At 42.1% G+C, this 27,858-nt stretch overlaps 1 protein-coding gene and 1 long non-coding RNA gene across 2 annotated transcripts; both read right to left on the reverse strand.

The window, feature by feature from the left end:
* Nucleotides 1–327: 327 nt before the first annotated feature.
* LOC128379571 (uncharacterized) lies at nucleotides 328–904 on the reverse strand. The gene is made up of 3 exons (XR_008323403.1): nucleotides 799–904; nucleotides 500–615; nucleotides 328–342 (listed from the first exon to the last, which is right to left on the reverse strand). It is a non-coding gene; the product is annotated as an uncharacterized LOC128379571 (long non-coding RNA).
* Nucleotides 905–10,834: 9,930 nt separating this feature from the next.
* On the reverse strand, nucleotides 10,835–27,799 carry ppap2d (phosphatidic acid phosphatase type 2D). Its single transcript, XM_053339226.1, has 6 exons — nucleotides 26,872–27,799; nucleotides 15,138–15,295; nucleotides 14,684–14,970; nucleotides 14,491–14,548; nucleotides 12,618–12,794; nucleotides 10,835–12,393 (listed from the first exon to the last, which is right to left on the reverse strand). The coding sequence occupies exons 1-6, from the start codon at nucleotides 27,077–27,079 to the stop codon at nucleotides 12,289–12,291; spliced, it is 993 nt and encodes a 330-aa protein (XP_053195201.1). The 5' UTR covers nucleotides 27,080–27,799; the 3' UTR covers nucleotides 10,835–12,288.
* Nucleotides 27,800–27,858: the final 59 nt, after the last annotated feature.

The raw sequence follows: 27,858 nt of genomic DNA on the forward strand, positions 1-27,858 counted from the left end.
ATGATCTGCAATGTAAGATATTAAATCAAAAGTAAATCAGTTATCATCTCACTGCCTCACCCGTAGTTCCGTAAACAACGCAGTGTTCAGTCACATGTTTCCCCTTGAAAAGCAAAAAGCAAAGTCTAAACACTGATGTCCTAGAGTACGTTTGTATATTTCACATTTTAGACAAAATGAGTGAAAATATGCAAGTACATATTAAAGGAGAGAACTCACTTCACGTAGTATGTGCTTTACTATTGTGTCGTTACAGTCTCTTCTAACAACTGAACTGTTGTCCATGCTCACAACGTCAGGAGAGTGTCCTTGATGGCCTCGCCCCATGTAAGCAATCGTTGTCTGTAAAATAATCAGACAGATTACTGCACATTCCTGCTTACTTTCACTTTCTCTTCTTAAAACCCTTATTTTGTCACACACATGTTGAAAGACAAAAATAATGGCTTTGCCAACAGAATGGTGGAATACTTAATAACTTGAAAGCAAATCAAAATACCTCTTTATCATTCACGTAAGTGTGAGTAACGTTCATTCCCCCAGTACGCCCAAACTCGAACTTGAAGCCATCGGCTGTCTTTATATCACAGCAGGAAACGTTTCTCTGGAGACACTCTGTGAGAACATTTTTAAAGTGTAAACTTTTTCAGGCTCTCCAAAAACATCCTAACGTAACATCAGGAACACAACCAACATACATAGTAGACTTCAGGTATATCAAGAAGTAAGTCAGAAGTAACGATTAAAAATCAGGAAAAACTGGACAGAAATACATATTCACAATTCTCCACTCCTTACCTAGTGTTTGGCTGTAAGAGGTTGACAACAAGGCAGCAATTATCCATATTTCTGGACTCATTTTGTCAGACACCATAGTGAAAAAACAACCTTAGCCTCTGAGCTAAACAAACAGGAAGAGTTTGTCAGAACAAAAAAGTGAACAGGAAGTATACGTCAGAGTCAGAGAGAAAAAAAAACACACACAAGTGAATACTAATGCCTTGATATTTATCTTCAACTGAGTTATAAAGATGTTGTTCATAGTAGTTTGAAGTTTTTTCTTATTTATATATTATAAGTATGGTATATTAAAACACATATATAGTATATACAGTGTGCTGTAGCCTGTAATTATCTACTTTCCTACTCTCACCTAAATCCTCCTGCATCACTCCATTCTTAAAAGCAAGTTATCTAGGGTGTTGCGCCACATTATCCTGAGGGATTAATTACTTTTTAAAGTATTTAACCCATTGATTGTCTACATGGTAAATGTAGTTTTCTTTAACCAACACAAGGGGAGGCCCTTGTCCTACAGGTCAGAGACACACACTGAAAAGAAAGCCCTGGCTATTGGGAGGAGACACAAAATCACCACAGGGCTTTAGATTTCATTCTGGATCAAACCAAAAAGTGAGATGACAACAATCATATGAACAATACTAAAAAGCTACCTGAAAAATATGTAGATGTGTTATTAGCACATTTTACAGTGCGATTCTGCTTGATATGTATTTATCCCTGTTTACATTTGTTTTGAATATATCTTCCTGTTATCTTTTGAGATGGGTTGTAGACAAAAAATGGCAGTCCTCCAAGCATATTCTAACATGAGAGAAAAAAGTGTGAACAGAGAGGCCTCTGTCATTCCCTTTCCCAAAGATAAAGCAGGAGCCGCCATGGTGCAGTACGCTTCATTTACACTGCATCTTCTCTGGTCCACTGAGAAAAAACAGACTATAGTCTGTCACTTAATATGGGCCCCTCTCTATCTCTTCAACTCCATCTACTTCTCTTCCTCTATATCTCTGCTTATCCTTTGCCCTTCCCTGTGTCTCTCACTTGGCCTTTAGTCCAAATATGTTCTTCCAAAACATATCCTAAAGTTTGCACCGTAAACATGATTATTACATTGACTGAGATGTAAGAATGGATAACCTGACACGTCCGCCGAGCAGATTCACTTATTAGTCAATTGGTTGTGACATTGTGATCATTTTGAACACTTCATCACTCCTTGGCTAGTAAAAAAAATGATGACAATATCACAACAGGCATGAATGAAAGAGTAAATGGACTTGATTCAGTTCTCATGCGGGGGATGAAATGTGGAAGTAGACTCTTCCAATCATCTGATCCATTTTCCATACATATCAAGTGACAGTGGGAGGTTTGGATAGCCTGCCATCCCTCTCAATATTCACAGAGCCCCTACATAAACAGAGGAGAGCAGCAGTGACGCAGGACAAGCTGAAAACACACACACACAAAGCTAAGAACATGAATGTCTCACAGCTTACACTTCCACAATCACTGTGTCTCATTTTGTAATCTGAATGAAGGAGCACACTCAGATAACAGTCTAAACAGGACGTTTAGGGTAAATAATTACAACTCTGCTGCTTTTGAGTCCTCTTTCCTTCATAAGGGTGGCGGTGAGAGATAAACTGCTTTTCTCAAATCTCAATTCTCAATCTCAATCCAATTCCTCATTCTCTGTCCATCTGAATGGGGGTACTATGAAGGTTTCAAAGATAGATCTATAGTTTTGCACAGTCTGGTATTTGAAAGGATCTTTTTATGAACCCTCCATAAAGCAGATTACTGTTATGAACCCAAGTTTAAAAAAAAAAAGGGTGCACCATTCAGGCCGTGTGAGTCAAAGCAGAGGCAAAGTAACACCCTAAGAATCCTGAGTAGCTCTGAAACAATAGTGCTGGCTGCTTAGTACCCTGCTTGGCTTGAGTTCACATAGCTCCACAACAGTTTCAAAATACACCCGACATAAAGCGGACCACAACCATACCAAAACAGTATATATACCAAGAGTGAATAGTTTTAAGAAAACAGTATCATGTTCGCACCCTGACGGCGAGTAATTTCTCTATAGAATAGATACATTTCCCAGTTTCATTATACAAGCAGAAAGCAACAGCATGGGCCTTTAAATGGCATTTCCCTGAACCCAAACCGTAGCAGTGATTGAATCCGTGGCTTGGAAAAGCATTGAGTCACCGGGGGTGCTTTCAAGTAAAATGGTAATAAGCATAATCCCTCATTCTGAGTGCAACGCCAAAGAAGAGGTGAGCTGAGAGAACACCAAATCGTGCTGGGACTGTTACAGAGTCTTTGGTCTGTCCGCTCAATATGAAGTCTGAAACCCCCACTGGCACAGGTTGGATATCACAAAGGGACATCTATACACTGCCAGCACAGGAAGCATACCAACATCAAATCACGCTGCAAACGTACACGCATACAGAGAAATATGAACAAAATAACCACATTCAGTAATACATACACATTCAATCATGCTATGTGGTTACATTATTAAACGTACATAGCAAAAAAATGAACAGCTAATAAAAGTAAATTAGCAGGCCCGAAAGAATATTTTTCATTAGTGCTTGGAACGGAGACGTGATGGGAATTTACAAATATATGAAATCACGGGGCCTTACACAATACCATGAACACCCCCACCCCACCATCTACACCTCCCATACACACATTAAAGCCCCTTCCATAGTCAGCCAACTGTTTCTCTCGTTTCCAAAACCACATCTCTCCTTTACAGAGCTCGGTTAGCCTGGGTATGGCAACTCGATCCTGCTGAGAAAGTCTTATAAAAAGAAGCAAATAAAACAATCCAATCAGGAACACCTCTCCTCCACTGAGCCAAACATAAATGATCAAAACGAAGTCTGCTAACAGACCAACCCCTGCCTGAGGGCCTGTCAGTGTTTGAATATAAAGGCTTGGTGAGGCTGCATCAACTACATTAGGCTGTAACAAGCAAACATCCATGTTGTATTACTGCATAGTAAGATGCAAAGCAGCTCTTGCTCACATGGTGCTGAGGCACATGTTGCACAATATCAGAGAGCAACTTGGACAGGCTCTATTAATCTGTTTTCCAGCTCAATCTCCTGAGAGGTATCCCTGTCAGAAAACAAACTTCTGTCTTTGAAGCATGGCCTCCAGTTAAACTTGTTCAACCTCTGCCTTTCTCTGTATATTTCATTCTTCTTCCTCTGTTTTCTCTCCCACTTTACCCCTTCGCTCCACTTTTCTTTCCCTGTCATCTCTTGCTCCTTCTCTCTGTTCTTTGCTCTCCTCTGCCATCGTTTTCTCTCCGTGTTTCTTTTCTTTACTCTCCTCATTTCTTTCCCCCCCTGTGATTCGTTGCTGGCGCAAGTTTCAGTATTTGGCTGGGTGAACCAAGGGCGAGCGTGTCTTATTACAGCAGTCCAGGCCTTCTGATAAAGCCCTGCATTGTTAAGGATAATCCCTCAGAAACAATCAGGATTTTTTTAATACCGTGCCCTTGTGTTATTTCTGTTGCCTCACACATAAATTTACACACAGCATACACCCACTCTACAATACACCTCCACTCACACACGCCACCGTTTTCTCTGACACACAGACAAGTACGTGTACAAGCACTAGCATGCACTGCACACCTGGCATACCCATGAGAAAGTATGCAAGAAATTCACATCAAATTACCCATTTGGTTAATTTGGTTTACATGATGTTTCCTTTCAATCACAGCAGAAAACAAGGCTGCTGAAGCTATGACTGGTGTGACAGGAGTTGTAGGGGACATGGATTTGTTAAGGGAAGTTGCTGCAGCTCCATGAAATGTCAGTTTAAGTCAGTATGTCTATCACTGTCATGTTTGGGTAAGACAGCCCTTCTGTAGCAGTTCACACTTGGCTGAGCCCTATTGTTAAACAAACAAAGCCTTGTGTTTGGTTGTGCTGCGGATCAGTGGGGCGATCGGGCACTCACCTGAAAAATCGTGGTAGTGGTGAGTGGAAAAAAGAGAAGCCGCACAGCACACTGCAAAAGAAATACATCTGAACACATTGAAAAATTTGGTTTCTTTAAAAAATAATGAGCAAATGTGTTGAGCGATGCCGTCTTTAGGGTGTTTTTGATCCAGTGACTTTCCTACTATGACGAGTCAAAATATCTGATGTGGAGAAGGCCCCAACACCTTTTCCACAGAAGATTTTTTGATATGACACACAGGTGTAAGCCATAAAATGAATAATGGCTGATTTCCATTTAGCGTCTCTCAATTTCATTGTCCTGGTATTGCTGGCTCACTGTCAGGCTTTCATTGCTCACTCAGAAACTTGAATGGTATGGAGCCATCCTTAATGTTATCAGTAGCACCTGTGCTTTTCAAAGTAAAATGATTCAAAAAGATCTGCTTTCAAAAGGCCTATCTATTGTGTCACCAGTTTTATTTACTCTGATTTAAGGCAACAAGTTGAACTTTTCAACCACATCACTTTTCTAATCATTGAGACTAGATTATTAACTTGTGAATCTTTTTGCAGTGTGTTAGCTTGAGCGCAACCCAGCTGTTCAGTGTCTAGACAGGTAGGTGCCTCTGTGGTTCCGGCTCTGCGATTGTCTCCCTGTCACTGACATCATTCCTCATCGTCCAACAGGAGGTTTCTTTCACAGGCTTTTACACTGTCGTCATCATCTATCACCACAACCAAGGGGGGAAGAAGAAACATAATTACAGGACAGAGGCAACTGTAAGTAACCCCCCCTTCCCAAAGGTTAACACTAATAACAATGGGAGCCAACACAATTACACCAAATAAATGTAAACAATCCATCATAAAAATCTGTTGTAGTCCACTAAATGCCCAAAAGCATCAGGGAAAAGGCATTTTATTTACAGATACTAAAAGACAAAAAAAAATGGTGGAAAAAATAAGTGTGCTCAGCTGGTTTAAAAAGTTATTACTGTTATTTAACATAACATCTGCTACTTACTCTACTGTACTTACTGCCCTCTATTTGCCAATTACACAAATTCTCCTTTGCAAGAGATGTTAGTGTATCTGTATTACACATATAAATTACTCACAAGCTCACCTCAATAATAACTTAGAATTACAGGAATATTGCCGGGTGTCTACTCTGTGCATGCTCATTAAACTCTTGCTACTAAGCTATCATCACACTTGCATGCTCAGAGGGGTAGATGAAAGGGTGCATACACACATATAACACACATGCACACAGACAGACACACAGGAGCATTGAGAGAGAGGCCTGTACTATGTTTAACACTATCCGAAGCTCCAACAAGCACGTCTCATTGGCTCTCTGATGTACTGCGGTGTTGTAAGTGTGACCTCAGCACCTCAGGTTTTTTAATTCTCCCTGTTATTTCAGCTGGGAGGAAGTGTGGAGGACTGTAATTAGGAGTACCACTGCACTGATAGCACCATCCTCACTATCACAGACGCACATTGCATCATGGTCTCGCATGTACGCCGTAATAGTATATGCAAATGAAAGTATGTGAAAGTTTCATAGTGAATGGAAATAATATAACTTCATTTCCTGATTAGCCAAGAGTCTTGTACATCAAGAAGAAGGTAAATATTCTAAAAAATCATGGTAAACTTGCTATCATTTTAGCAATACAACACAAGGTGAATTTTAAGCTGTCCTTAAACACACAGTAACTTGATTTATATGCACCTTGTTGCCTATGAGACTTTAGCCTCTCAGGAGCTACGAATTTACCCACTCTTTCAATCAAACTGCCTTCGTTTTTAATTAAACACTCACAGCAGTTTTGCGCCACAGGCATTCAGTTTCTCTCTCACACACACACACACACACACACACAATCACTCTTTCCTTCACAGGATGTTGTACACACCCACATACACAAACAATAAAGCACTCTCACCCCTGCTGCTATTCTGTCTTACATGCACAGCATTTTCACCTTTCACACACTCGGTTTCTTTTTGTCATGCAGAATATCCCACTCTCTCTCACCACACACACACACACACACACACACACACACACAGATATTGTATTTCACATACACACCATTTTTAGATCACATACTCTCATTCTCACACACACTATTCTTTCTCAGTACAGTATATTCTAATATGGGGTAAAATGGTAGTAGAGTATGCTAGTATGTGGGGGAGAGTTCAGTGCTTTACATGTGAGATTATGATGGTATGTGTAAGGAAAAGTGTGATTAATGGTGTTAACAACCTCTCATATGCGCACACATAGGTGTAAACACAATACTGGGCCTGCATGTGCTCTGTTTGCATACATGTGCAAGATTAAATATCAAATCTACTGGGTAAAAAACACACATATCACATGTAGGCACATAGTCTAAACTGTTTCATACACACTGCTAAGGTCAGAACTGTTTTGTCATGATATATCTCTTATGAGGTCATCCTCTTGTATTGCAGCTTTACAGTGCACTGAGGTCAGTTGTATATATCCAGTTTTATGACGCTCACTGGAATGAACATATTGTCGTTTGCTTAGGTGATGAATGGACTGTTTTTATGATTCCCCTGCTTGTATTAACACAAGTGTCACGTCAGACTTATATTTTCACTACATGTGAATGTGTGTGTTGAGGGAGGCTCAGCTTGCTGACCTTGGAACCCAGCACTGTCCTCCCACCTCTCCACCGCAGTCATCACTGACACCTCACAGATCCTGACTATTGGTCTTATTCCCATGTTCTTGTTTTTGCATTCCAGTCTGCCTTCAACAGCCTGCAAGTTATGGGACACACACACAGACACAGACACAGACACACACACACACACACACACACACAAGACATCTCTCAGACCGCACAGTATAAACAAAGTGGTTTGGTATCTCTATCGCCATTATGTCTTGTCTACGTCGTAGTTGATAACCTTGTTTTTAGAAGAATGTTTAGTCAAAAGTCTAATTCAGTTGTTATGATTGTGAGTGAAATCCTTACCTTTTTATTATTGTGTCTGGAAAAGCTTGTGTTTACTTCTGGATTATTTTACAGGAGAGGGGGAGGCAAAAAAAACAATAACCCCAAAACACTTTGTCTCCAACAAAGAGAAGCTGCAGGTAGGGAAGGTCACCCTACCCTAAAACATTCAGCTTGACACTAGAATAAACACACCACACATTATGGCGCCAGGTCTTATCAGGTAACCTTTTCTATTGTATTGTACTTTCGTAACACCTCTTCACCCTTGCAAAGACAATAATATGACCTCCAAGATGGTAAATAGTGGCTTATGCTTTACTGCTCCTTGTGCTGTTTGTCATGAGCAGCCAAGCTAGCGAGAAAAGATCTTCAGCAGATTTTGTTGTTTTTCAGCAAGCTTAAAACATGTAATTTAAATAATTTGTCCACCAAGGAAATGTTCAGCCCTGAGCAGTCAAATTGTTCACTTAAAAAGCTGACAGGAAACTAGTTTCTTAGAAAATTGCATGCATTTTGTTTCCATCAATTGATTCTAATCTGAACAGACATTTCTGAGAATTACTCTTCCAGGGAGTTTTATTAAATCATCCTCACATACATGTGCATTTAATGACTGATCTCTCTCCAATAAGCAGTTAATATAAGCTTCTAGAGCCCTCCAAATGCACCCTCAGCTACCTGCACGTCATGTGTGGTGCACTATATAATAATGCCTCAGTTCAAGTGATATTATAAACATCAGATAGCACAATGACACTGTCCTCATCAGATAGTATGTGCACTATCTATGTTTGCATACGTATGTCCTCGAATGATAAATATGGTATGCGAGTTATTTAAAGTTGTGTGTGTGAGAAAATGCACGAACACAATCACACACCTGTACAAACATGGAGCAGAGTTTCCATACTTGGCAGTGATTGTAATCCTGCTATCCACCTGTAGTTCTTTGTAGATCTCTTTTAGGATGTTCTTAACTTCCTCGATGAGCCAACGTGGCTTGGCACATCCTAATCCCTGAAGAGCAGAGAGAGAAGACAGGGGAGGCAAGATTTATCTAACCAGAAACACACTACTAATGCCTTTCACAGACTCATATCAGGAGACAGTGTCCGCTTGCTGTGCTAAAGGCTGCAGCTAGTGCATTCACTGACTGTCATTACTATGGGAGATTTAAAAATATGCATAGCAGTGAGGCCGGGGGAGCAGGCCTGAACTTGAGCATACTAAAGAGCCCATTAATCCTTTTTAATTCTATTAAGAATTGGACTACAGCTGGATAAGAGGCCAGCAGAGTTCCAGAGACTACGTCTGTAAAGCCTCGGTGACCCACGGCGAAAAGCTCTTACTTAAAAATTCATATGCAAGGAAATTTCTTTTCCTCTTCACAGGTGAATCGTTTTACAGCCTTAAGCAGCTTTTAGTTGGTGGTAAACAAAGACAGGTTGAATTACGTGAGGACCATGGGAGGAGGTTCATTATACATCTCCATCAAAAGGGCTATTTCCTCACTACAAATGGGGGCAAAGTTTGTCAAATGGAATTTGGTTGGGCTGCAAATGTCTTGATGATTTTATCAATGTCTGACAGAGAAAAACAAAATGATACAGGTGTCCTCAGACATGACGAGATACGCAGGTGAGCTACGTGCCTGCTGCAACGCACTTATCTGTATGTTGATTTGAATCAAAAAATCCCCGGTGTGCGCCGTGCTATTTTTACACCTGTCTAATTTCACAAAAATCAAAATCTTATCAAGGAAATCCCCAAAGTATGGGGAAGAGGGTGAATATAGGTTTAGTTATCTTTCACCATGAAGCATGTGGACAGTAATGCCCTTCACCTGTTAAGATAAGAGATTGATTAACCCTCATTTTAAATGACCACAGTGCTCGGCTACTGTTCCTACTGTGTGTACAGTCACAGCAGTGTAAATAGTGAGGCCCTTCTGCCTGAACCTCAGTAATCTGAACATACAGAATCTGCCTCTGCTTGTCGACCCCCATTCACTTCCATTAGGGCCAAGGGGTTAGTGAGGAGGACGCCAGTCACAGTGTAAACGAGATGTCATGTTTGACAGGGTGTGTAAGCTCAGCTCACTGGAGCAGCCTAAGTCTCGCTCAGCTCAGTCACACACACCTAAACATAAGACAATAACGAACAGTGAGGCTGACACAGATAGACAAGAACCTGTCACACAAGCACAGGCATATACGTTGCTCAGGAATGAAATGTGTCTCCTTAGTTACAGTATTATGAAACAACACAGGCCCAAAAACCACGATCACATTCCTTCCCACATCGAAGCCCCACGCCCATCACCCTCACTCTCCCCGATCAACCGCCCCATCTGTTCTGCCAACTGCTCCATTACTCCTTCCCTTCATTACTGGACCACTTTTCCTGCTCGTCTGTCCCCCTTACCTCAGCATTATGTACTGTACACACCCATTACTGACGCTCTCCCTCCTTCTCCCTCCTTCTCCCTCTCTTTTTTCCCTCTCTGTCTGATCTGGGCGGCCTTTTATTCTCCCTCCTCTGCCTGGAAGTGGATCGGAGAGAAAAAAAAAGAAATGAAAGAAAATGCCTCAGACGCCCCAATCTGTATCTGGCTAAGCATCTCCATGGTAGCATGACCCCCTAAAACAGCCCATCATGCTCCACTGCACTCCAAAAGAACTGAGAGCAGGGAAGGGGCAAAGCAAGGACGGGTGTGAAGGGGAGAGAGAGATCTGCAGTAATGAAAGAAAGTAGTAGAGCACTGGAGCGGAAGCTTCTAAACACAACAGGAGGTTAAATCACTTATCATTTTAATGTTTATATTTCAGCTAAGATTTCCTTACCTCGTTGCAGCATCTGGCATCCTGTTTGTAAAAAATTAATGACTGCATGCTGACTGACTTACAAATGGCTGACATAAATATTGTGACATAGAGATTAAGTATGTTTGTGTGTGTGTGGTAAGCATGAAAGTGACTGTGGTAGATTGCTTTTTTTCAGTTTACTGACACAAGGTAGAAAATGATAAAGGACAGAAGAAATTAAAAACATTCAACATTCATTTTATTGGTTTGGTTTTTTTGAGTACAGTGGTTATTTCTGCCTTTCTGGCATTCACAGACAAAATAAACAAACAACAATAACTGGGAACACAAAAAATATAGCTTTTTGATAATATCTGTGGCTCAGTCTAGTAGTTACAACAGATACAATAGTAACTTTCCGTACCTGATCAATACAAATGTAAATATAAACAATTACATAAAACATGTAAAAACTGTCCAAAATAGGAACTAATACTTTTGAAATTCTGTGTGGTTTATAAAATGACATTGCTATTTACATTCAATTTGAATAATTATCATTTCAAGAAGAACAAAACAAATATAGTGTATGAGTCTGACGTTACCAAAAATAAACACTGATTATTCAAACTTGTGATAAAATATATAATATTGATTATAATTAGAAGGTTCCATTATGTACGTTCAAGTGCTATTAATAAAGATGCACAGGAGGGCGCTCCTGTCAGAGTGGCATAAATCAAGGTGCAGCTCAGAGACAAAAGTCAAAGGTTATAAAATTCAGTCAAACCTCAACCTCTGAGACACAGTCAAAGTGGTTAGTACAGAAAAGCGGCAGTGAAGGGGAAAGACAGTTACCTGGTCAGATTTCTCCCCGACACTGCCTTGGTTTCTCAAAAAAAAAAAAAAAAAAAAAGACAGCATTGTATTACAGCACAAACACTGTTTTTTTTTGCTTTGCTTACATACAGATTAATGTTAAATCATAGTGTTGTAGGCTGGGTAGTTTGATTAGAGCAACGGCACATCAGGCCATTGAAGGTAAAGATGGTTAGAAGTTAAAGCCAGTGCTTGTTCCTTATCGCTACTAGGTCTGTCACTCGGTACAGAGCTGTGTTTACATCTGAGGTCAGATGGCATCAGTTCACAGCTGCTGAGTGATGTTTCCAAGCTGAGCAGGAGATCAAAAAAAAATGAAGAGGAGGGTGGCATTTTCTCCTCTCTCACAAAAGCATCAAAGAGTGACCAGTTCTGAATGCACTGACTAAAAGCCTCCATCACAGAAGAAACGACTGGCAACTATCAACATTAGCAGCTTCTAAAAGTCCTCTTGAAAAATAGAGATTTTTTATTTTTTTCATATATAAAAAAATATCTGTAATATACTATGTAGTTCTTTTCACTGGACGGGTTTGACTCATAGTCAAATGTGCTTCTTGTATTTCACATGTGTGAGAGTGTGATGATGTTAGATTACTGTGTGTGAATGCGTGCTTGTATGTATGTGTGTCAGTATGCCCAAAAGAGAAAGCATGTGTTAGATTGTACTCCATCAAGCTTGAATTAATCATATCCTTCTCTTGTATGATTCTCTTTCTCTTTCTCTCTTCTGTCTGCTCCCCACCTTTTACTATCTGACATTCTCCCTGTCTTTCTGCGGTCCGTCCTCTCTTCTCTTCTGATTGCATGTGCCTGCTAACAGACAGTTTGTTGGCTGGACAGCGGACTCTCCAGGGACATGCTAGTGGGAGACAGGTCTGGACGGGCGCACGGCTTAAACATGGAGGAGATGTAGAAGGCCTGCAGACACAGATGCAAAACATGTCAAGTACTATACACAGACCACACACGCTGTCAATCATACACTGTTTAAAACACCATGAGAGATCAGAGCCAGGAAAGTGGTGAGAGAGCCTATTGTTTAAGCTAACCCAATCAACAGAGAGCAGAGAGGGACAAATTCTGTGAACGCAGAGATAACTTTTAGTCAAGAACTATTTAGACAACAACCATTTTCAACATACCACCCAGTAAGCGGTGAGCCCTCCTTGGATGAAGCCTGTGAGGACGTCAGTGGGATGGTGACGGTAGTCAGAGATTCGGCTCAGGCCAGTGTAGATGGCGATCATCACTAAGAGGAACTGTATGAGCGGGCGCAACAGTCGAGCTCCTCGCCACGACAACCGTGCCTGCAGGTAGAACTGTAAAAAAAAAAAAAAAAGTTTTATTAATAGATTTTTACTGGCTTTATAATCACTGCAGAGAATATATAGTGAATGTATGCGTGTGTGTGTTTTTGTGTTAATGTGTGTACCACAAACTTAAACCGAAAATGATGATCTATAACTCAAATGCTATGAATACAGGCGTAGTCCATTATGCAAAATATATGGGCATCCACTCAGTCTGCTACCCAGAGGCGAAAGAGAAGCTTGGCATGAGTCCATTAACACCATCTAAGCCCCATTTCCTGCTTTTGTTCATCCTCGTCTCCTGCTTCAGCACAACACTGCAATTCATGTTTACGCCTGTTAAAAAATGGGTCACAGGGCAAGCATGATGCAGATGTAGGGCTAGCTTTTATGAGGTGGCAGGACCTCCGCCTGGATCCATCGACCACTGGGGAGCGTGTGGCCTACATTCCTGTGGTGAGGCCAACCCTCATTCGGTCCCTCTCTCCCACTCCTATACCAGCAGAGAGCAGGTGTCACTCTTCCTGCCTTAAATATTAGCAGCTGGCCACAGTTCGGGTGGCATGTAGCTACAGGTTTGACAAATTCTCTCCAAGCTTTCTACAGTCTGCTGAAAAACTAGCTAGCAGCAAACTTGCGTGCAAGGCTGTGTTTGTGCCTGCAGTCTGTGTTTGAAGAAACAAAGGAGTGAGGAGAGAACTCAGGAGTGACAAACACTAAGGCCCTTGTTTTTCTCAGACCACTTCTCCTCTTCAGTACTTCCCTCTTATTCATTCACCCCCTACTCATCCTTGTCTTTCTGCTCAAAGAAGAGCTGCTTTTCATTGGGACTTCTATAGTGCAAAAGTGCAACTAGGAGAGGGAGTGATTTTCTTTTCTCCCCTCTCTCATTTCTCACGTTTCATTCATTTTAGCTGTGCACACTTGAAATATTTATGTCACCTAAAACTATCATTTAAAGGGTTAATCCGGAGGAATACTTGAGGAATGTGGACATTTTAAAAGATAATAACGTGCTTTTGTCTCGCTCTAACGGTTGTTTCTCTCTCATAATGTGCCCATGACCACTGGGCAGTGCAGTGTGAGAGAAAGATGAAGAGATGGGGGAGTGCTGGGAGGGTTGAGAGGGTGTCTCTTGCTGAAAGAAGCCTGTCCATCTCTCAGCAGGCATATTTAGCCCTCTACCCCCTCCCCTAAATGAGACCCGCAACAAGGCCTCCTCTGTCCGTGTTGTCTCTTCATCTATTCATGGTCCCCCGTGGAAAACATTCCCCCTCATTCTCTTACTGCCCCCCCTCATCCCCTCCTCCTCATCCCCTCCTCCTCCTCCTCTTTCTGTCTCACCAGTCCTTTCAGTTTGAAGCAGGATGCCTTTGGAGAATTACTGCTCTCAAAGCTCTCCTCCCTCACGATCAGAATGTGTGAATATATTTAACAGCACATCTCGGTGTGTGTGTGTTTGGCATGTTTAATTAGCTTATCTAGTTAATAGTTGCACATGTTTTTTTGGGGGGGGGTCTCTAGGGAAAAATGTGTTGTCTCTAATAACTGAAACGAAAGTGAGAGCTGTAATATTCCCCCAACATGGTAAACACAGTATCAAATACATAAATTACACAAGTCAAGGTGAAAGTGAAGGCCATATTCCAGGTGTGTGTGTGTGTGTGTGTGTGTGTGCGTGTGCGTGCGTGCAAAGGTGACTTACTGCCAGATAGAGCATGGTGTACATGGCAAAGGAAGCATGGCCAGAAAAAAAAGACTTCCTGAAAGATACCAATGAAAGATGCCGAAGGTTACATATTAGGTTATATTAGTCAAGTTACTGTATGCTTAAGGTGCCTTAGTAAACAAGATAAATCATTTATTAACACGAGCATGAATGTACACACAACACACACCTTCCTTCCTCCACCATCTTCTGATTAGGCTGCCTGCAGTTGACCTGGGACACGTAGCTGCCCGGTGTGCAGTTGATGGACTCGTAGGTGATGTTACACACAGAAAGGAAGTTGGGTCTCAGGCGTCCCACGCTTAGCTTGGCCATATTGGTGAGAGACTGACCCACGCAGCAACCAAACAGGAAGCTTCCCAGCTCCTTGTACAGGCAGGACACATAGCGATTGCGAACAAACGCTCGTGAGTGTACACTTCGGAAACGCACCCGGTAACATTCACCCAGTGCAATCTGAGAAGGAAATAAGACAAGAGAAACAAGATGTGTCATTCACTACAGCTGCACAAACACATGCAGTGAAACTATATGTGTTTAGTCTTCAAACAAACACATCCTCCATTACATAATGTTATAAGTGATAACAACAAGCCAATGTTTAACAGGTATCATTGTCTTACTGTTAGGCCAGTGATGGCTATGCCACCAGCAATTAGCAGGCTGTCTGGGATGGCTTCTCTCTCAATGTAGGGATAGGTAATGCTGGAGTCTCCACAGAAGAATCCTCGCCTGTACGGCGTCACTGCCTTCAACTCACACGCAAAGAATGGGATGGAGGCTGATGAGATGGGGGGGAAAGAGAGGGAGGGGAGGCAGAAAAAAAACAAAAGATAGCTTGATGAATGTCTGTGAGCATGTGGTCTATGCAACAAGGATCACAGAGATAGAGAGAGACGGACAGAGAGCAACATATAGAGGTCATTGTTACATTCGACTCATCTAAAGATTGCCTTCTATCTCACAGGAGACTGGAATAAGAGGCAACATGAGAAGGGGGGCCAGTTTAAAGAGTGTCAGTCATCTGGTGACATGATTTCCAATTCCCGAGGATCAAGCATTCCACTCATAGCTCCTTCCACGGGAGGATTGGGGAGAAGAAGAGATGAGAGACAAGGAGAGAGAGCAAGAGACAGACCAGACAGACAGACAGACAGACAGACAGACAGACAGACAGACAGACAGAGAGACAGACAGACAGACAGACAGACAGACAGACAGACAGACAGACAGACAGACAGACCAGACAGGGCCAATAAATAATTAAAATGAGGAAGGAGGAAGAGGATATTAAACAGCATGTTACAAAGAAATTGTTCATGTGCCAAAAGAAGACAATAAACCTAATGTAGGAAAAGCAAGGTATTGTTTAACAATGACAGCTTGTTCCAGTCAAAAGCGGGGACTTTTACTTGAATCCATCTAATCTTACAGTAAGTTAATAATATGTGTTGACAACATTTCCTGGTTGGTCACTAATTCTGCATCAGGCTAAAGGGGCTCAAGGTCTAGCCCAATAGAGCAAACAAACCTCACAGCCTGATGGTCAAAGTTCATTGTTGAAAAGTTCCACAGCATTTCAACAAAGATAAAAAAGGGGAGTTGGAGGATTTTTATTCCCAGAAACGGGGGCTGAGCTGCACTGTTTTATATTATGTTGTACTTGAAACTAATAGCCAATTGCCTTGTGAAAGCCTGCCCAAACTGCTTCAGCTCCCTGTCCCCTATCCCATGTCCTCTTGTCACCCCATGGAATGCAGCAAGAACATGGGACTAATCATTAACCTCTGTGCCTCTCTCTGTCATCCCAGGCCTGCTGGTTAGCTGGCACGCACCCAGGCCAAAACACTATTCCTGCCAGGGAATCTCTCAGACTACGTGACTGAGTAGTACACAGGCTACATTCTCAAAATCCGCCCAAAGATACATTCAAACCCACAAATGCTCACACGCAAACAAGTATTTAATCACACTAAATCAATTTTTGACTGACAAAGGGCAGGACGTGAATACCTGACCTGCAGTATCTAAATGTGTGATCTTTAAGATTTTCCACACTGGCTTTTGTTTCAGATTTAGCCATTATGCAGGGTGTTTGCTAGCACAGCCATTCTGTCTAATATTATCACACCCGTACTGCTCGTTCAGCATCACTGAACTGATAAACCAGGGTAATAATCTATAGGTTCGAGGCTATCAGCACAGAAAGCATGTGACGAGACAACTCTTGTGTGACTTTAGTTGAGATATAACCATGGTTATGGTCAACCGCACTGGATTAGAAGTGCGTGTTAGTGACCTCTGTTAGTCAAAGTCATGCTGCCCTAACAGAAAGACAAAACACAGATAAAAGTCGGCCCACGTCCATATACTTGGAGAAGGGCTGGAGGGAGGAAACGAGGGGGGGAAGAGATGGGGAAACACGTTGCAGGCAGATAGCAGAGGCTGTGACGTCTACGAAGAAGAGGGTGAGAGATAGGAAACACCTCTAATCTGACCCGGATCTCTAACTCATGGCATTCAGTCGCCACGTCAACAGGCATCCCCTCACATGCACCTGTGAAAATGCAGCTATTTTCAACCTGCGTGTACACACTGTCACGCACTGATGTACCACACAGATTCAGCTACTATCTATTATGCAAGAATTTATGATCATAGATGCTTTCATTTGGATGTTCTGCTGGTCATGGTTTTTGTGTAACAACAAATAACACATGAATCTAATCATACCACTGAGTCATATGTGTTACCAGTTTATTGGGTACACCTGTTTTATCTGATGCAATCCAATGAAACAGCGCTGATATTATTCCTGTAGCCAAATCTTGTAAATCTTATGTTGTATAATTTTGTGGACAGTATGTTCCGGCCACAGTTAGTGGTGTTATTGTGTTGGTCTGCATTATATCTAAACATGGTCTTAATGTCTAAAAGGGACAGAAATATCATAGAAAACTGATTAATTGAAATAAACCTGATTTCTTTATATTAGTCTACACTTTCAGATAACTATACTGAGGAAAGTAAAAATCTCCCCCTCATTCACTCATTTACCACTCCCTATAATAGATTCAATACTTCAACTTACAATAGCTCACTTGCTGGCAATGAATTCAGACTTTGGACATGTACAGGACAGAGTCTTTTTTTCATTGTTATTTTTAAAAGAAATATCCTGTAAAAAGGGTTTCCTGGTTCCTTCCTGCTACCTGCATAAAATGAACACTCATCTTTTAATCTCCCATTCGTAATCCCCTTATCTGTGTGTATTATACCTTGGTGGAGACCTGCAAGTAGACTGAGGAGATATGGTCTGGTTCATCTCTGGTTCAAATTCAGTGGGTGTGAATTTTTTTTTCATTGGGTTATAACACTGCATTTTAAATATGCTTTGTATCCATTTGTATCTATCCGACGTCCGGTGGTCTCAGCCTGCTGGTTTAACATAACTCCTGGTGAACACGTGTGAGAGACAGAGTTTGTGTGTAGTACAGTATGCACCATTGTAATTTTCAAAGATTCAAAGTAATACTTAAAAGTGACATATTGACCATTGATAGGGGGATGATGTTTAAATTATAGAGTCCTCAACTGCTGCATCATAAATTACAGCATTTAATATTTACTAAAATAAGCTGTTTTGATTTGATTTAAATCAGGTCAGTTTTGTGGCACATACCGTATTGATCTTTGCTTTTCATACCATCCATTACCAGCCTCTCTCTGTGTTCTCATCTGATTCCACAATATGGACAGTCCTCTCTCATGAATCAATATTTTTCGACATTGACAAGGATGTAATGGACAGATTCTCCATTAAGGCACAAACACTCAGGAGGAACATGGACTTCTTAAGGGATCATTAAAATGCACATGGAGGTCTAATGGGAACCATGAAGTGCTGAGCCAGATAGCAACAACAGGTCTGCCAACACTGACAGTTTGTGTTTTCCCTTTTTTGCATGAAGTCCATGAACAGACCCAGCACTGATGGCCATGAACCAAAGGTCATTCCACTGTGGCAAAGCTGCAAAGCCTCTAAATTAAACAGATAAAACAAATCCATCAAATCGACCTCAACCTGCGTTCTGTCAAATTCTCAGTACTGACCAACAAATAAGAGGCAAAGTGATCATACTAGAAACCACATGTGAGGTTATTCAGCATCTGCACAGTCCTATACAAATGAAAAGCCGCTGTGTCACAGTAAACCTCTATGCTTTACAACTACATTAAAACAGTTTTCACAACAAGATACAAAAACACTCCAGAGACCCTCACATCATCTGTCAGGCAGCTGTGAGCAAACCTCCGCACCTGGCCAAGACATGTTCAAAAGAGAGCCAAGCCAGGAAGGCCTGCGAGGGGACCCAAAAGGAGGCGGAGGAGTGGGTCGGCTTACACAGCCAGAGCAAAATGTGCTGCATACTGGGCCTGACACTCAAAGCAGGAATGCTTTCAAACACTCAAAAGGGACAGAAAGAAAGAAGGGGGAAAAAAGAGAGGGAGGGAGGAAGGAGAAGAGGAGAAAGAGGAGGAATGAGAGTAGAGGGGATACGTGCCTCACTCTGAAAAACTGTTCTGGTTCTAATTTACACATCTATGACCACAGCCCAGAATGAGCTCACTGTGAGAAGAGAACAACAACAACGACTCAAAGCAAGAAATAAAAAAGCAACGATGGAGAAAGTGATTAAAGGCAGAGCACAAAGAAAAGAGGGCCGGTGGTAGTCGTAGCAGTTAAGGTCATATTGCTAAACATCTGTCGATCAATACAGCTTCAAACTACAAACTAGGCTAAAATGCACGGCCATGAGGATAGGAAATTGACAAATGGGGGTGAGGGCAGTAATACTGGGGTGAGAGAAAAGTGGAGAGATGGAGCCAAGAGAGATGCGGCAAGGGTTTCTCCATGGAGAACAGCAGACGGAGGCGATTAGCGGTGGTTCTGGAATGTGAGGGTCAGAGATCTGGGCTCTGCTGGGACCCGCTCTGTAAACACGACCCCGCCTCATCCAGCAGAATACCCCCACCACACATTCACATACACATAAAAACCACACTTGGATGCAAACAAACCAAATCCATGGCCACATAGACTAACAGACAACCAAACAAACCACAAAAACCCTACCAGTGCCTGAAAAAAAACACTAAACCAACCTATAATAACCAAATAAACCACGCTAGACCCAACAAACCACATAAAATCAAACTGTCCTAAAGACATGCATTCAGGCAAACAGTCGTTATCACAGACCCAAATGAACTCCCATGAATTCTGCTGCTGTTGGACAAACCATGCATCCTCATAGATTAGCATGACACTCAGCCTAAAGCTATGTCAGAGCCACAGTAATGGCCATCTGTTTCATTGGACCCAATAATATTTGACTGTACAGGCTTTGTTCTACATTTGCCCTTTGATAGAGCTGGAGGAAAGACAATTAGTGACCTGTCAACACAGGTCCATCTGGCCTGCAGTTTAGGACTAGGCTGAGCCTGGGCTGTAGCCCAGCTTGCTGCTGCACCCTTCAGGGGTGGTCCACCCTCTCTGGGCCCCTCACCAGCTTGCATGTGCCAACGTTTCCCAACTAAATTTTAAGTTGCTTGTTTGCCTTGAAGTCAACCTTGCAAAAAAAAAGAAGAAGCTGAACTGAACTGAAATGTGAAGTGTCATAATTTAAATGTTTGTAAGCGTGATAATCCCTGGTAATGACATTACAAGAAGCAGTGTAACGACCTGTCTAACATGCTCATAAACAGCAGTTATGCATTTGGGCTGGGTGGGCTTGTACAATTATTTGTACAACAATGACTTGAACTGCACAAAGCTGTCTCAAAGCTAGCCATGATCTGTTCTTTCATCTTATCACTATTCAATTTGAGTCAGGTACTTTAAGGGCAAAGCCAAGTCTTTTATGCTTCACCTGATATTAAAAAAAAGGTCTTTGTTAAAGAGGCAGTCAGAGAAGAGCCTGTATGCATCACAACACCAGTGCAAGCACACAAAAGAGGCACACAGACTGAAAGTACACAGTACTGCAGGGCAGGTGACACTTTAACAAGAGATTAGGTAATTCACACCAAGGCTGTACAATGATTACTAAATCACAAACTTTCACAAACTCAATTATAGGGCTGCATGTATCCTGTGTCACTGTCTTATCAGGTGGTTTCTCCTGTTCTTCCTTGGTGGGCTGAGCCAGGTAGTGGAGAGTTTGGATGTGTGTGGCAGCCCCCAATGCTGACACATGCCTTTTTCTTTTTATAATTGGCTGCCTTGTTCCTAGAGACCGATCTGTTTTGTCTGCCCTGATGGAAGCACAAAGAGAACAATCAGTGAAGAACAAAGAGGGACTGAGGAGCCACAGCCCTCCTGGATCTGTGCTAACTTTCTGTTATCATCAGTATTTGCTGCAGCTGGACTCCACGCAATATCTTTTAGATAGAAGATACCCACTGCTTTATTTATCTTTCCACGGATGCGTCATTAGCCACAACCCATAACAATGATCCTATTTTTTAAGGCATGTGGCTCATTTATCTCATATATATTGTGACTTTCAAAAAGGCCTACTGAAACACTTAGCTTGGGAAAAATGCTAATATTTATGTGCCTGTAAACACATATAATCTTTTTTGAGAGAGAGGCAGTAGTTCCATCTCTCTTAATGTTGCCTCACCTTCTACCAGCACAATAGGAGAGGTCTTGCTTACCCTTACCACTGTTACTGTTACCGCTGGCTGGTGCAGACATGCTTCCCGCAGCTGCTTCTGTTCTCTCCACACTTCACTGACCTGCTTCCTGGAGCCCGGCTCTGGAGTTCAGGGCATGAGTGGTGAGGTCTGAAGTGGGCTGTCTGTCTGCCTGTCTGATTCAGCAAAAACATAAAGGACCTGCCACTGTGGTATGTACCTTGGAAACTTTAAAGGAGCTCTCTGGTCAGTTTCAAAGTATGAAGGTAAGGGTGTGCACAGTGAGGTGAGGTCTGACTCTCTGTAATGTAAGAAGGACACAGGGCTGTGGTTGAGACTGCAGGGGAGACATTTGGCATAACGCGCCCTGATTGTGGTAGCATGCATGGAAAGATTTGATGGTTGTTTTGTCAGTGTGTTTTGGTTTGCAGGGAAATGTGCAGTTGGAACAACTTCTGAGTGGAGCTTGAGAGGGCGAAGGAAGAAAAGGCTCCAGCAGGTGAGATGTGACACAATGATAAAGTGATACTGGATGACGGGTAACCACACCATGGTGCCATGGAAGGCTATCTGTCTCCATATGCGGATGCGGGAGGAGACAGATGAGGATGAGCCATTAGTTCTGACAGACGCATAGGCGGAACTAGAGGCTGCATTCTGACTCAGGTAGATCCTTTGATGGTAAGACTCTCCAAATCCATTCTAGCTAATGAGCACTGGGGATTACAGTGCTGCACACATCTTTATTCACTCATTACGGCTAATACCTATGGACCACCCTGGTACTTATGGAACCTTCATCGAGGAGAAGATTGTAGCTGCCTCATTAAAAGTACATTTAAAGCTATTTGCTGTCCGATTCTTTCCGATCCTTCTCTGAATACTACTTCCTGAGCAGGACATAAACAGACAGCTGAGGAAAAGATCCCTCAGGCGCCCCTGGGTCTGACCTTTGCCCCCTACTGTAGATCCTCAACCCCTTCTTAAGGCTCATCTCTTTCCACGCCCCACTATACTCTCCCCCCCAGGGACTGTTCCCTCATTCAGGCTATCACTTGCCCCTCAGCCCCCAGGAAACTGAGACATTTCTGAGGCCTGAGCTGGCTCTGGTGTGTTAATGGATGGGGGAAGACGTATTGACAGAGAAGTACAGTGAATGCGCCCAAGCTAACTGTCTGAAGGAGGGCGCAGCTCAGCTAATGGATTCCTGAACCTCTGCGGTGCTGTCAAATGAGAAGTTGATGCATTAATACACTAACGAGGGAGAGTCAGCGAAATCACTTCTTCCACTGGCTAATGATTTGACTGAGCCACTTTTAATGGCTCTCCATCTGTCAGCCACAGAGTGACGGCAATGTGTTCCATAACTTCAGAGTGTGTTTGATCAGACTGGAAGACATACAAGCAAAACAGGACCGGCTAATTTGTCAACAAACAACACGCGCATAGCAGCTGTAGTACGGTGTCTTTGCCCGCGGCCACAATGACGCGCACACACATAAACACCCACACCCACACATTTACTCTGAAGCATGCACACACACATAAATACAAACAGCTCACAATTTAATATTCCTGGCCCTACACACACTGACATGCTGTGACGTGTTGACTTCGTACCGTCTCCACTCACTAGGCAGCTTTCTCTGCCAAAACAGGAATCCTCGAGCATAAAACCCGCCCAAAAAAAACAAATGTACATATAAAGCACACGCAATCACACACCTGACTACACTAATGGAGTCCAAAAATAGAGTTTGTCTGCAGAAAAGAGGAGAAAAATAAGAGGGAAGAAAGGCAGTGATAAACTGGAGAAAAGGGAGCTCCGATCCCTCAGGAAGATAACAGTGCTCTTGTCCTGGCATGCTGCTTCACGTCTAGAACAAAAACGCACACTTACACACAAGGGTGATTAACTGATTTCAGCTTTCTCTTTTTACTATCCAAAAAACCAGTTCTGTTACTACATTACCACTTAATGACCTTACTTTCCCTCTATAATTTATCAACATGGTCAATCATTTCTCACTTTTATATTATTTAAACCCAAGCTAAAACCTTCTGTAAATGATCTTGTGAAAATGAGGCTATTTTATAACTTGCATCTAGAAGAAGGTCAAGCCTAGTGGCAATGATAATGGCCCTCTAAGCTGTATAAGGTAATAGTGGGGTTTCAAGAGCCACTTTCAATCATTTCCCAATTACTCTTAAGGGAGTCAATAACTGGCTTTTATTGGGGTGATGACAGAGTAAGGACCACCTGTACGAAAGGGGAAACAGAAGTGCAGGCTGGGGGAGGCCTGTCCCTGCACGCTCAGCAGATATGACAAAACACCCGACACCTCCTGACCCATGGGTGGCTGGACTCTAGATCTTAGATGGAGCCATGGGGCGAAGATCCTGTCAGCCCTTTCTTGGTCAAACTCCTACAGCCTCACCAGGAATGCATGCACACACTCCAACACACAAGCAAACACTTGAACAGATTCAGGCATTTGCATTCTATTGTTTACAAGGAACTTACTGACACTGAGCTGAACCAGAACAATCCATCTCTGTGAAGCACTTATCATGTGCATGTCAGAACAGCCCCACAAACAACACTGCCGTATTACCGAAGTGAAACGATTTTAGACAAGCCTGGTGCTGAAAAGAGTATCATCAGCTCCTCACTTAACTTTCTCAATATCCCAGCATACCACAGACAGATTAAAGTCAACTCATAATGACATAGCATATATTATATGTCAAAATTTTAAAAGTGAGGTAAGTACTGAGCCTGTGAAAACCTCAGAGCATTGTAGACTCCCTCTTGAGCTGATAACATAATGAGGATGAGATGCTTCAGGGCAAAATTCCACAGTTACAGTAATCAATGAGCCCCTTCACAGGATGAATTATGCTGGCGGGTCAACCGTCTGAGGGAATATGACGATGGCATTTTTAAGGGAAAATTGCGTTAGTCAAGATAAGAGCATTTTGCAAGATAAAGGACCCAATTCATTTCTAATTAGTCATGACATTCATGGCTCAATGCCTGCAGATGAGCCAAGGTTAGGCTGATATCTGACACAGTGATTAGCTGGACAGAGAAGAGACAGGATGTAGTCAGTCAGACTACAGCTAATGGGCTCTATATTAGCAAGTGTAGGTATAACAATATGTTATATTGTACTGTATCATTCAATAACATGCTCTCATTTCAATACGCAATCCACAACATGGACTCTTCAGTAGACAGTGTTGAAGTTGTTGATGTGAGATGATTTTTTTGGCGGCACATCTGGTTGTTTTTGATAACACTGTAAATCATTTCCTACTGAAAAACTGGACTAAGTGGGCCATTGCTTCATCCCAAACTCTAAAACCACAGCCTATACTTTCATAATCTTGAAGGTTGTAATTAATTAAAGCAAAAAAAAGGTTCTTTGACACTTTTTGCTGTACTGGTATCACAAAAATGTTAATGAATCAAATCACACCACATGTTTTGTGTATTGCTCCACCCCTGGCACCATGTATTTCACACACTGGTCTCAGGCATTATAATAAATGACTCTCTTTATCCTCTTAGCTGTATCCAGCTTGAGGCTCAGTGACTCAGCCTCAGTGTTGTAATCAAGTCAGAGGGGAGATCAGAGAGGTCAGGGTTTCCAGTTTTCATAGAAATCAAGTGGTTTGTTCAGTGTACAAGACCATTTCCTCCACCATGCTGACAATGTTTGGTCAAGAGCCACATTCTAAACACAGAACAAAGCTGCTGATAAGTGTTTGGAATAAACAGCTAATAGCATACCTGCAGGGGTGAAGAATAACACAGCATTGAGACTAACTGCCTAACAATGTCATTTTGTCTGCCGGGCCGCTTCATAGGCTTTAACTGCCAACCGACCTGTCAGTCTGCCTAGACGGGTTCCGCCTCTCTTGTGTTTGCAGCCGGTCCGGATAACCACGCACTCATAAACACTGATGTTCCCTTCCCTGCGGTAGTCATGTGAGAGATGACGACACAAAACTTCAAATTGAACATGAAATAACATTTTGTATCACTCAACAAAATGCAAATACATCAGTTCGGTACAGCAGGCCCAAGAGTAAAACTTGGTACCTCCAGCACACTCACAAGACTGAACAGAGGTGGAGAGTAACTGAGTGTACTCTCTAGTCCAAGTACAATTGTTGTCAGCAATCCCATTTAGAAGAGGAACTTTTTGTTTCCTACATTTCTTTGACAGCTGTAAACACTTAAATCTTGGCAATTTAATCTTCTAAAATATGCTGCATTTTTGTAGTTTGAACAACCCAAAAACAAACTAATCAGCTCTTCTTCCTTCCAAGGTGGACAAACTGTATCATTAAAATACGACCTACATGTTGATGCATAAATAAATAAAGATGCTGCCAAGAAGATGTTATAGTACCTAAATAATTCTTCATTTTTAGTTTGAAAGTCTTTTTCATTTGAGATTCTAACATTGTTTATTTTTGTCTTGCAACACTTATGAATTCCTGCCAACAAAAACTTCAGTTTTACTGATCTGAACTTATCCTACTCTGGTTATCAAACCTGAGATAGCTATATAGTTATGCAGCTTTGTTTGATTGAAACTTATCACGTGGAGGTGTCTGATCTAATACTGTGGATAACAATGGTTATGGTTCATCCAACAGACTGTATTATCTATACATTGTTTGTCATTGTACAAATGAAAAGCATTTGCAAGCGTCCTTTTCTTGATTGTAAGTGAAAAAAGTTTGGGACAGACAGTGATCTTTGGTTTCAGCATTTTAAACTAAACACTAAAATGTAAAAACATAATAAACACTGATGGGATTAATAATAAAAGCAATTGTTACAAATCAGGATAAGCTTTTTAAATCTTCCTATCGAGCAGAATCAGTACTTTTTATGTAATTACACAGAAAGTCATTTTGACCTGGCTAGTGGCCAAAGAGAGAGAGAGTTGTTGTCCATGTGTTTCTAATTGTGCTTAGGAGAGCTGCTGGTAAATTGCATTGTACTACAACCATGCACATCTGAGCTGAGCATGGTGACATTAAGTAATCCTGCAGTGAGAGAGGCTGACTGTAAACAGAGCTCATTTTTCGGCACAAGAACACACAAGCAAGCACGAGAATGTTTTTATCCCAATTCCCACGTTCTTCTCCCGGGAACTTTTGGGGGGGTTACCATAGGAACAGATGAATTCCCGGGACAACTCCAGCTGCTCCTGCCAGCTGAGCCCCCACCTCCCACCCCTCCCTCCTGCCCCCACGTGCACCGAGGGGACCGAGCTTAAGTTTTCTTTTGAACAGTTTCCATTTGACTTCTGGAAAAATGCTTTGCAGCTTCGTTAACTTTTACAAATCCCAATCCAGTGTGCCTTTCTCTTTCTCTCTCTCTTTCTCTCTCTCTTTCTCTCTCTCTTGCTCTCTCTCTCTCTCTCTCAAGCTGATGTTGACATGCATGAAAAGACAGAATCTAATAGAGGTGGTGGGTCCTTTTAAAAACAAATGTAATTACTATGTAGAAGTTATGAAAAAGTGGTGGTCTCGAGTGTATTTAAATTGGATTTAAGGGAGATTTAAGTGTAATTTAACTCCTCTCAAATAATAACACTGAAAACCTTTCATTTAAAATACTCTTATTCTTACCGACACATAGACATATTACATCCAAACCGACGAGCATCCTCCTCTTGGTGCAAACCGAGCTTTCCTCCTCAGGCTGGGTGAGGAAATGCTTCCCGGCGCCGTTCTCCTTCCCTTCCCCGGCTCCTCCACTGTCAGCTAACCGCAGCTGGAGCTCCGCGTCCCGGGGCAGCGTGCTGCTGTGGCTACCGCTGGAATTGAACTTCTGCATGGCTTTAACTTAATATGTTACTGGCAACTTGTTTCAAATAATAGTTGCAATATGTATGTTTCGTCGCAGCTGTAAGGTGAAGGATGAAAATGCCCTAAAATGTTCAGTCCGTCCGTCGTCGGTGCAACAAATCCATGTCAGCCAAAGTTTGACAGCAGACCCTGGTCAACAGACCCGAGGTAACGCCACACGTTGTCATCAAAAAGAGAGAGTGCAGAGGACAAAAAAAGAGTGGAAGCTATCAGGAGGAAGAAAAGGAGAAAATATAAACATCCGAGTAAACTCCACTTAATCCTTTAACTTCTCACTGGGAAATTGTTGTAGTCTACTTTTTGAACAGACCAGCCTTCACATCTGTGTCAAACACGCATGAATGGAAAACGCAAATTTTGGGTTCAAGCTTTCGAAGTAAAGCCGTCCTTGAGGAATGTTCCCCTATCCACGGCTGCTCAGGTAGCTGTGAAACATTTACTTTGGTTGAAAAATCAGCTTGTTTCCGGTGGTATTCTGTGGCGATTGACGCAGCTCTGAGGGGGGAAAAAACCCTCCGCGGTTAAAAAAAAAAGAAAAAAAAAAAGAGCAACAAAATCGATGTCTCCCGATCAGACTGGAGCTCACAACATGTTGGATCCACCTGACCTGCCAGCTGTATAATGACTGGTCCTCCTGGCTCACATGTCTCCTGTGCCATTAACTGTCCTGCCCAGAGTCCCGGGTACACACATCCTGTTCTCCTCTGCACTCACTCACAGAGTAGTAATCACTTTTACTTATTCTTT

The sequence above is a fragment of the Scomber japonicus genome, chromosome 18 (assembly GCF_027409825.1).
Source record: "Scomber japonicus isolate fScoJap1 chromosome 18, fScoJap1.pri, whole genome shotgun sequence".
Lineage (NCBI taxonomy): Eukaryota > Metazoa > Chordata > Actinopteri > Scombriformes > Scombridae > Scomber > Scomber japonicus.

Excerpts from the sequence above, each read along its gene's own strand:
- ppap2d (XM_053339226.1), bottom strand. The coding sequence starts at position 27,079 with ATGCAGAAGTTCAATTCCAGCGGTAGCCACAGCAGCACGCTGCCCCGG. Across the intron at positions 14,971-15,137 it reads TAGCCATCACTGGCCTAACA|ATTGCACTGGGTGAATGTTA; the intron begins GTAAGACAATGA and ends TTTCCTTCTCAG. Across the intron at positions 14,549-14,683 it reads AAGATGGTGGAGGAAGGAAG|GAAGTCTTTTTTTTCTGGCC; the intron begins GTGTGTGTTGTG and ends GGTATCTTTCAG.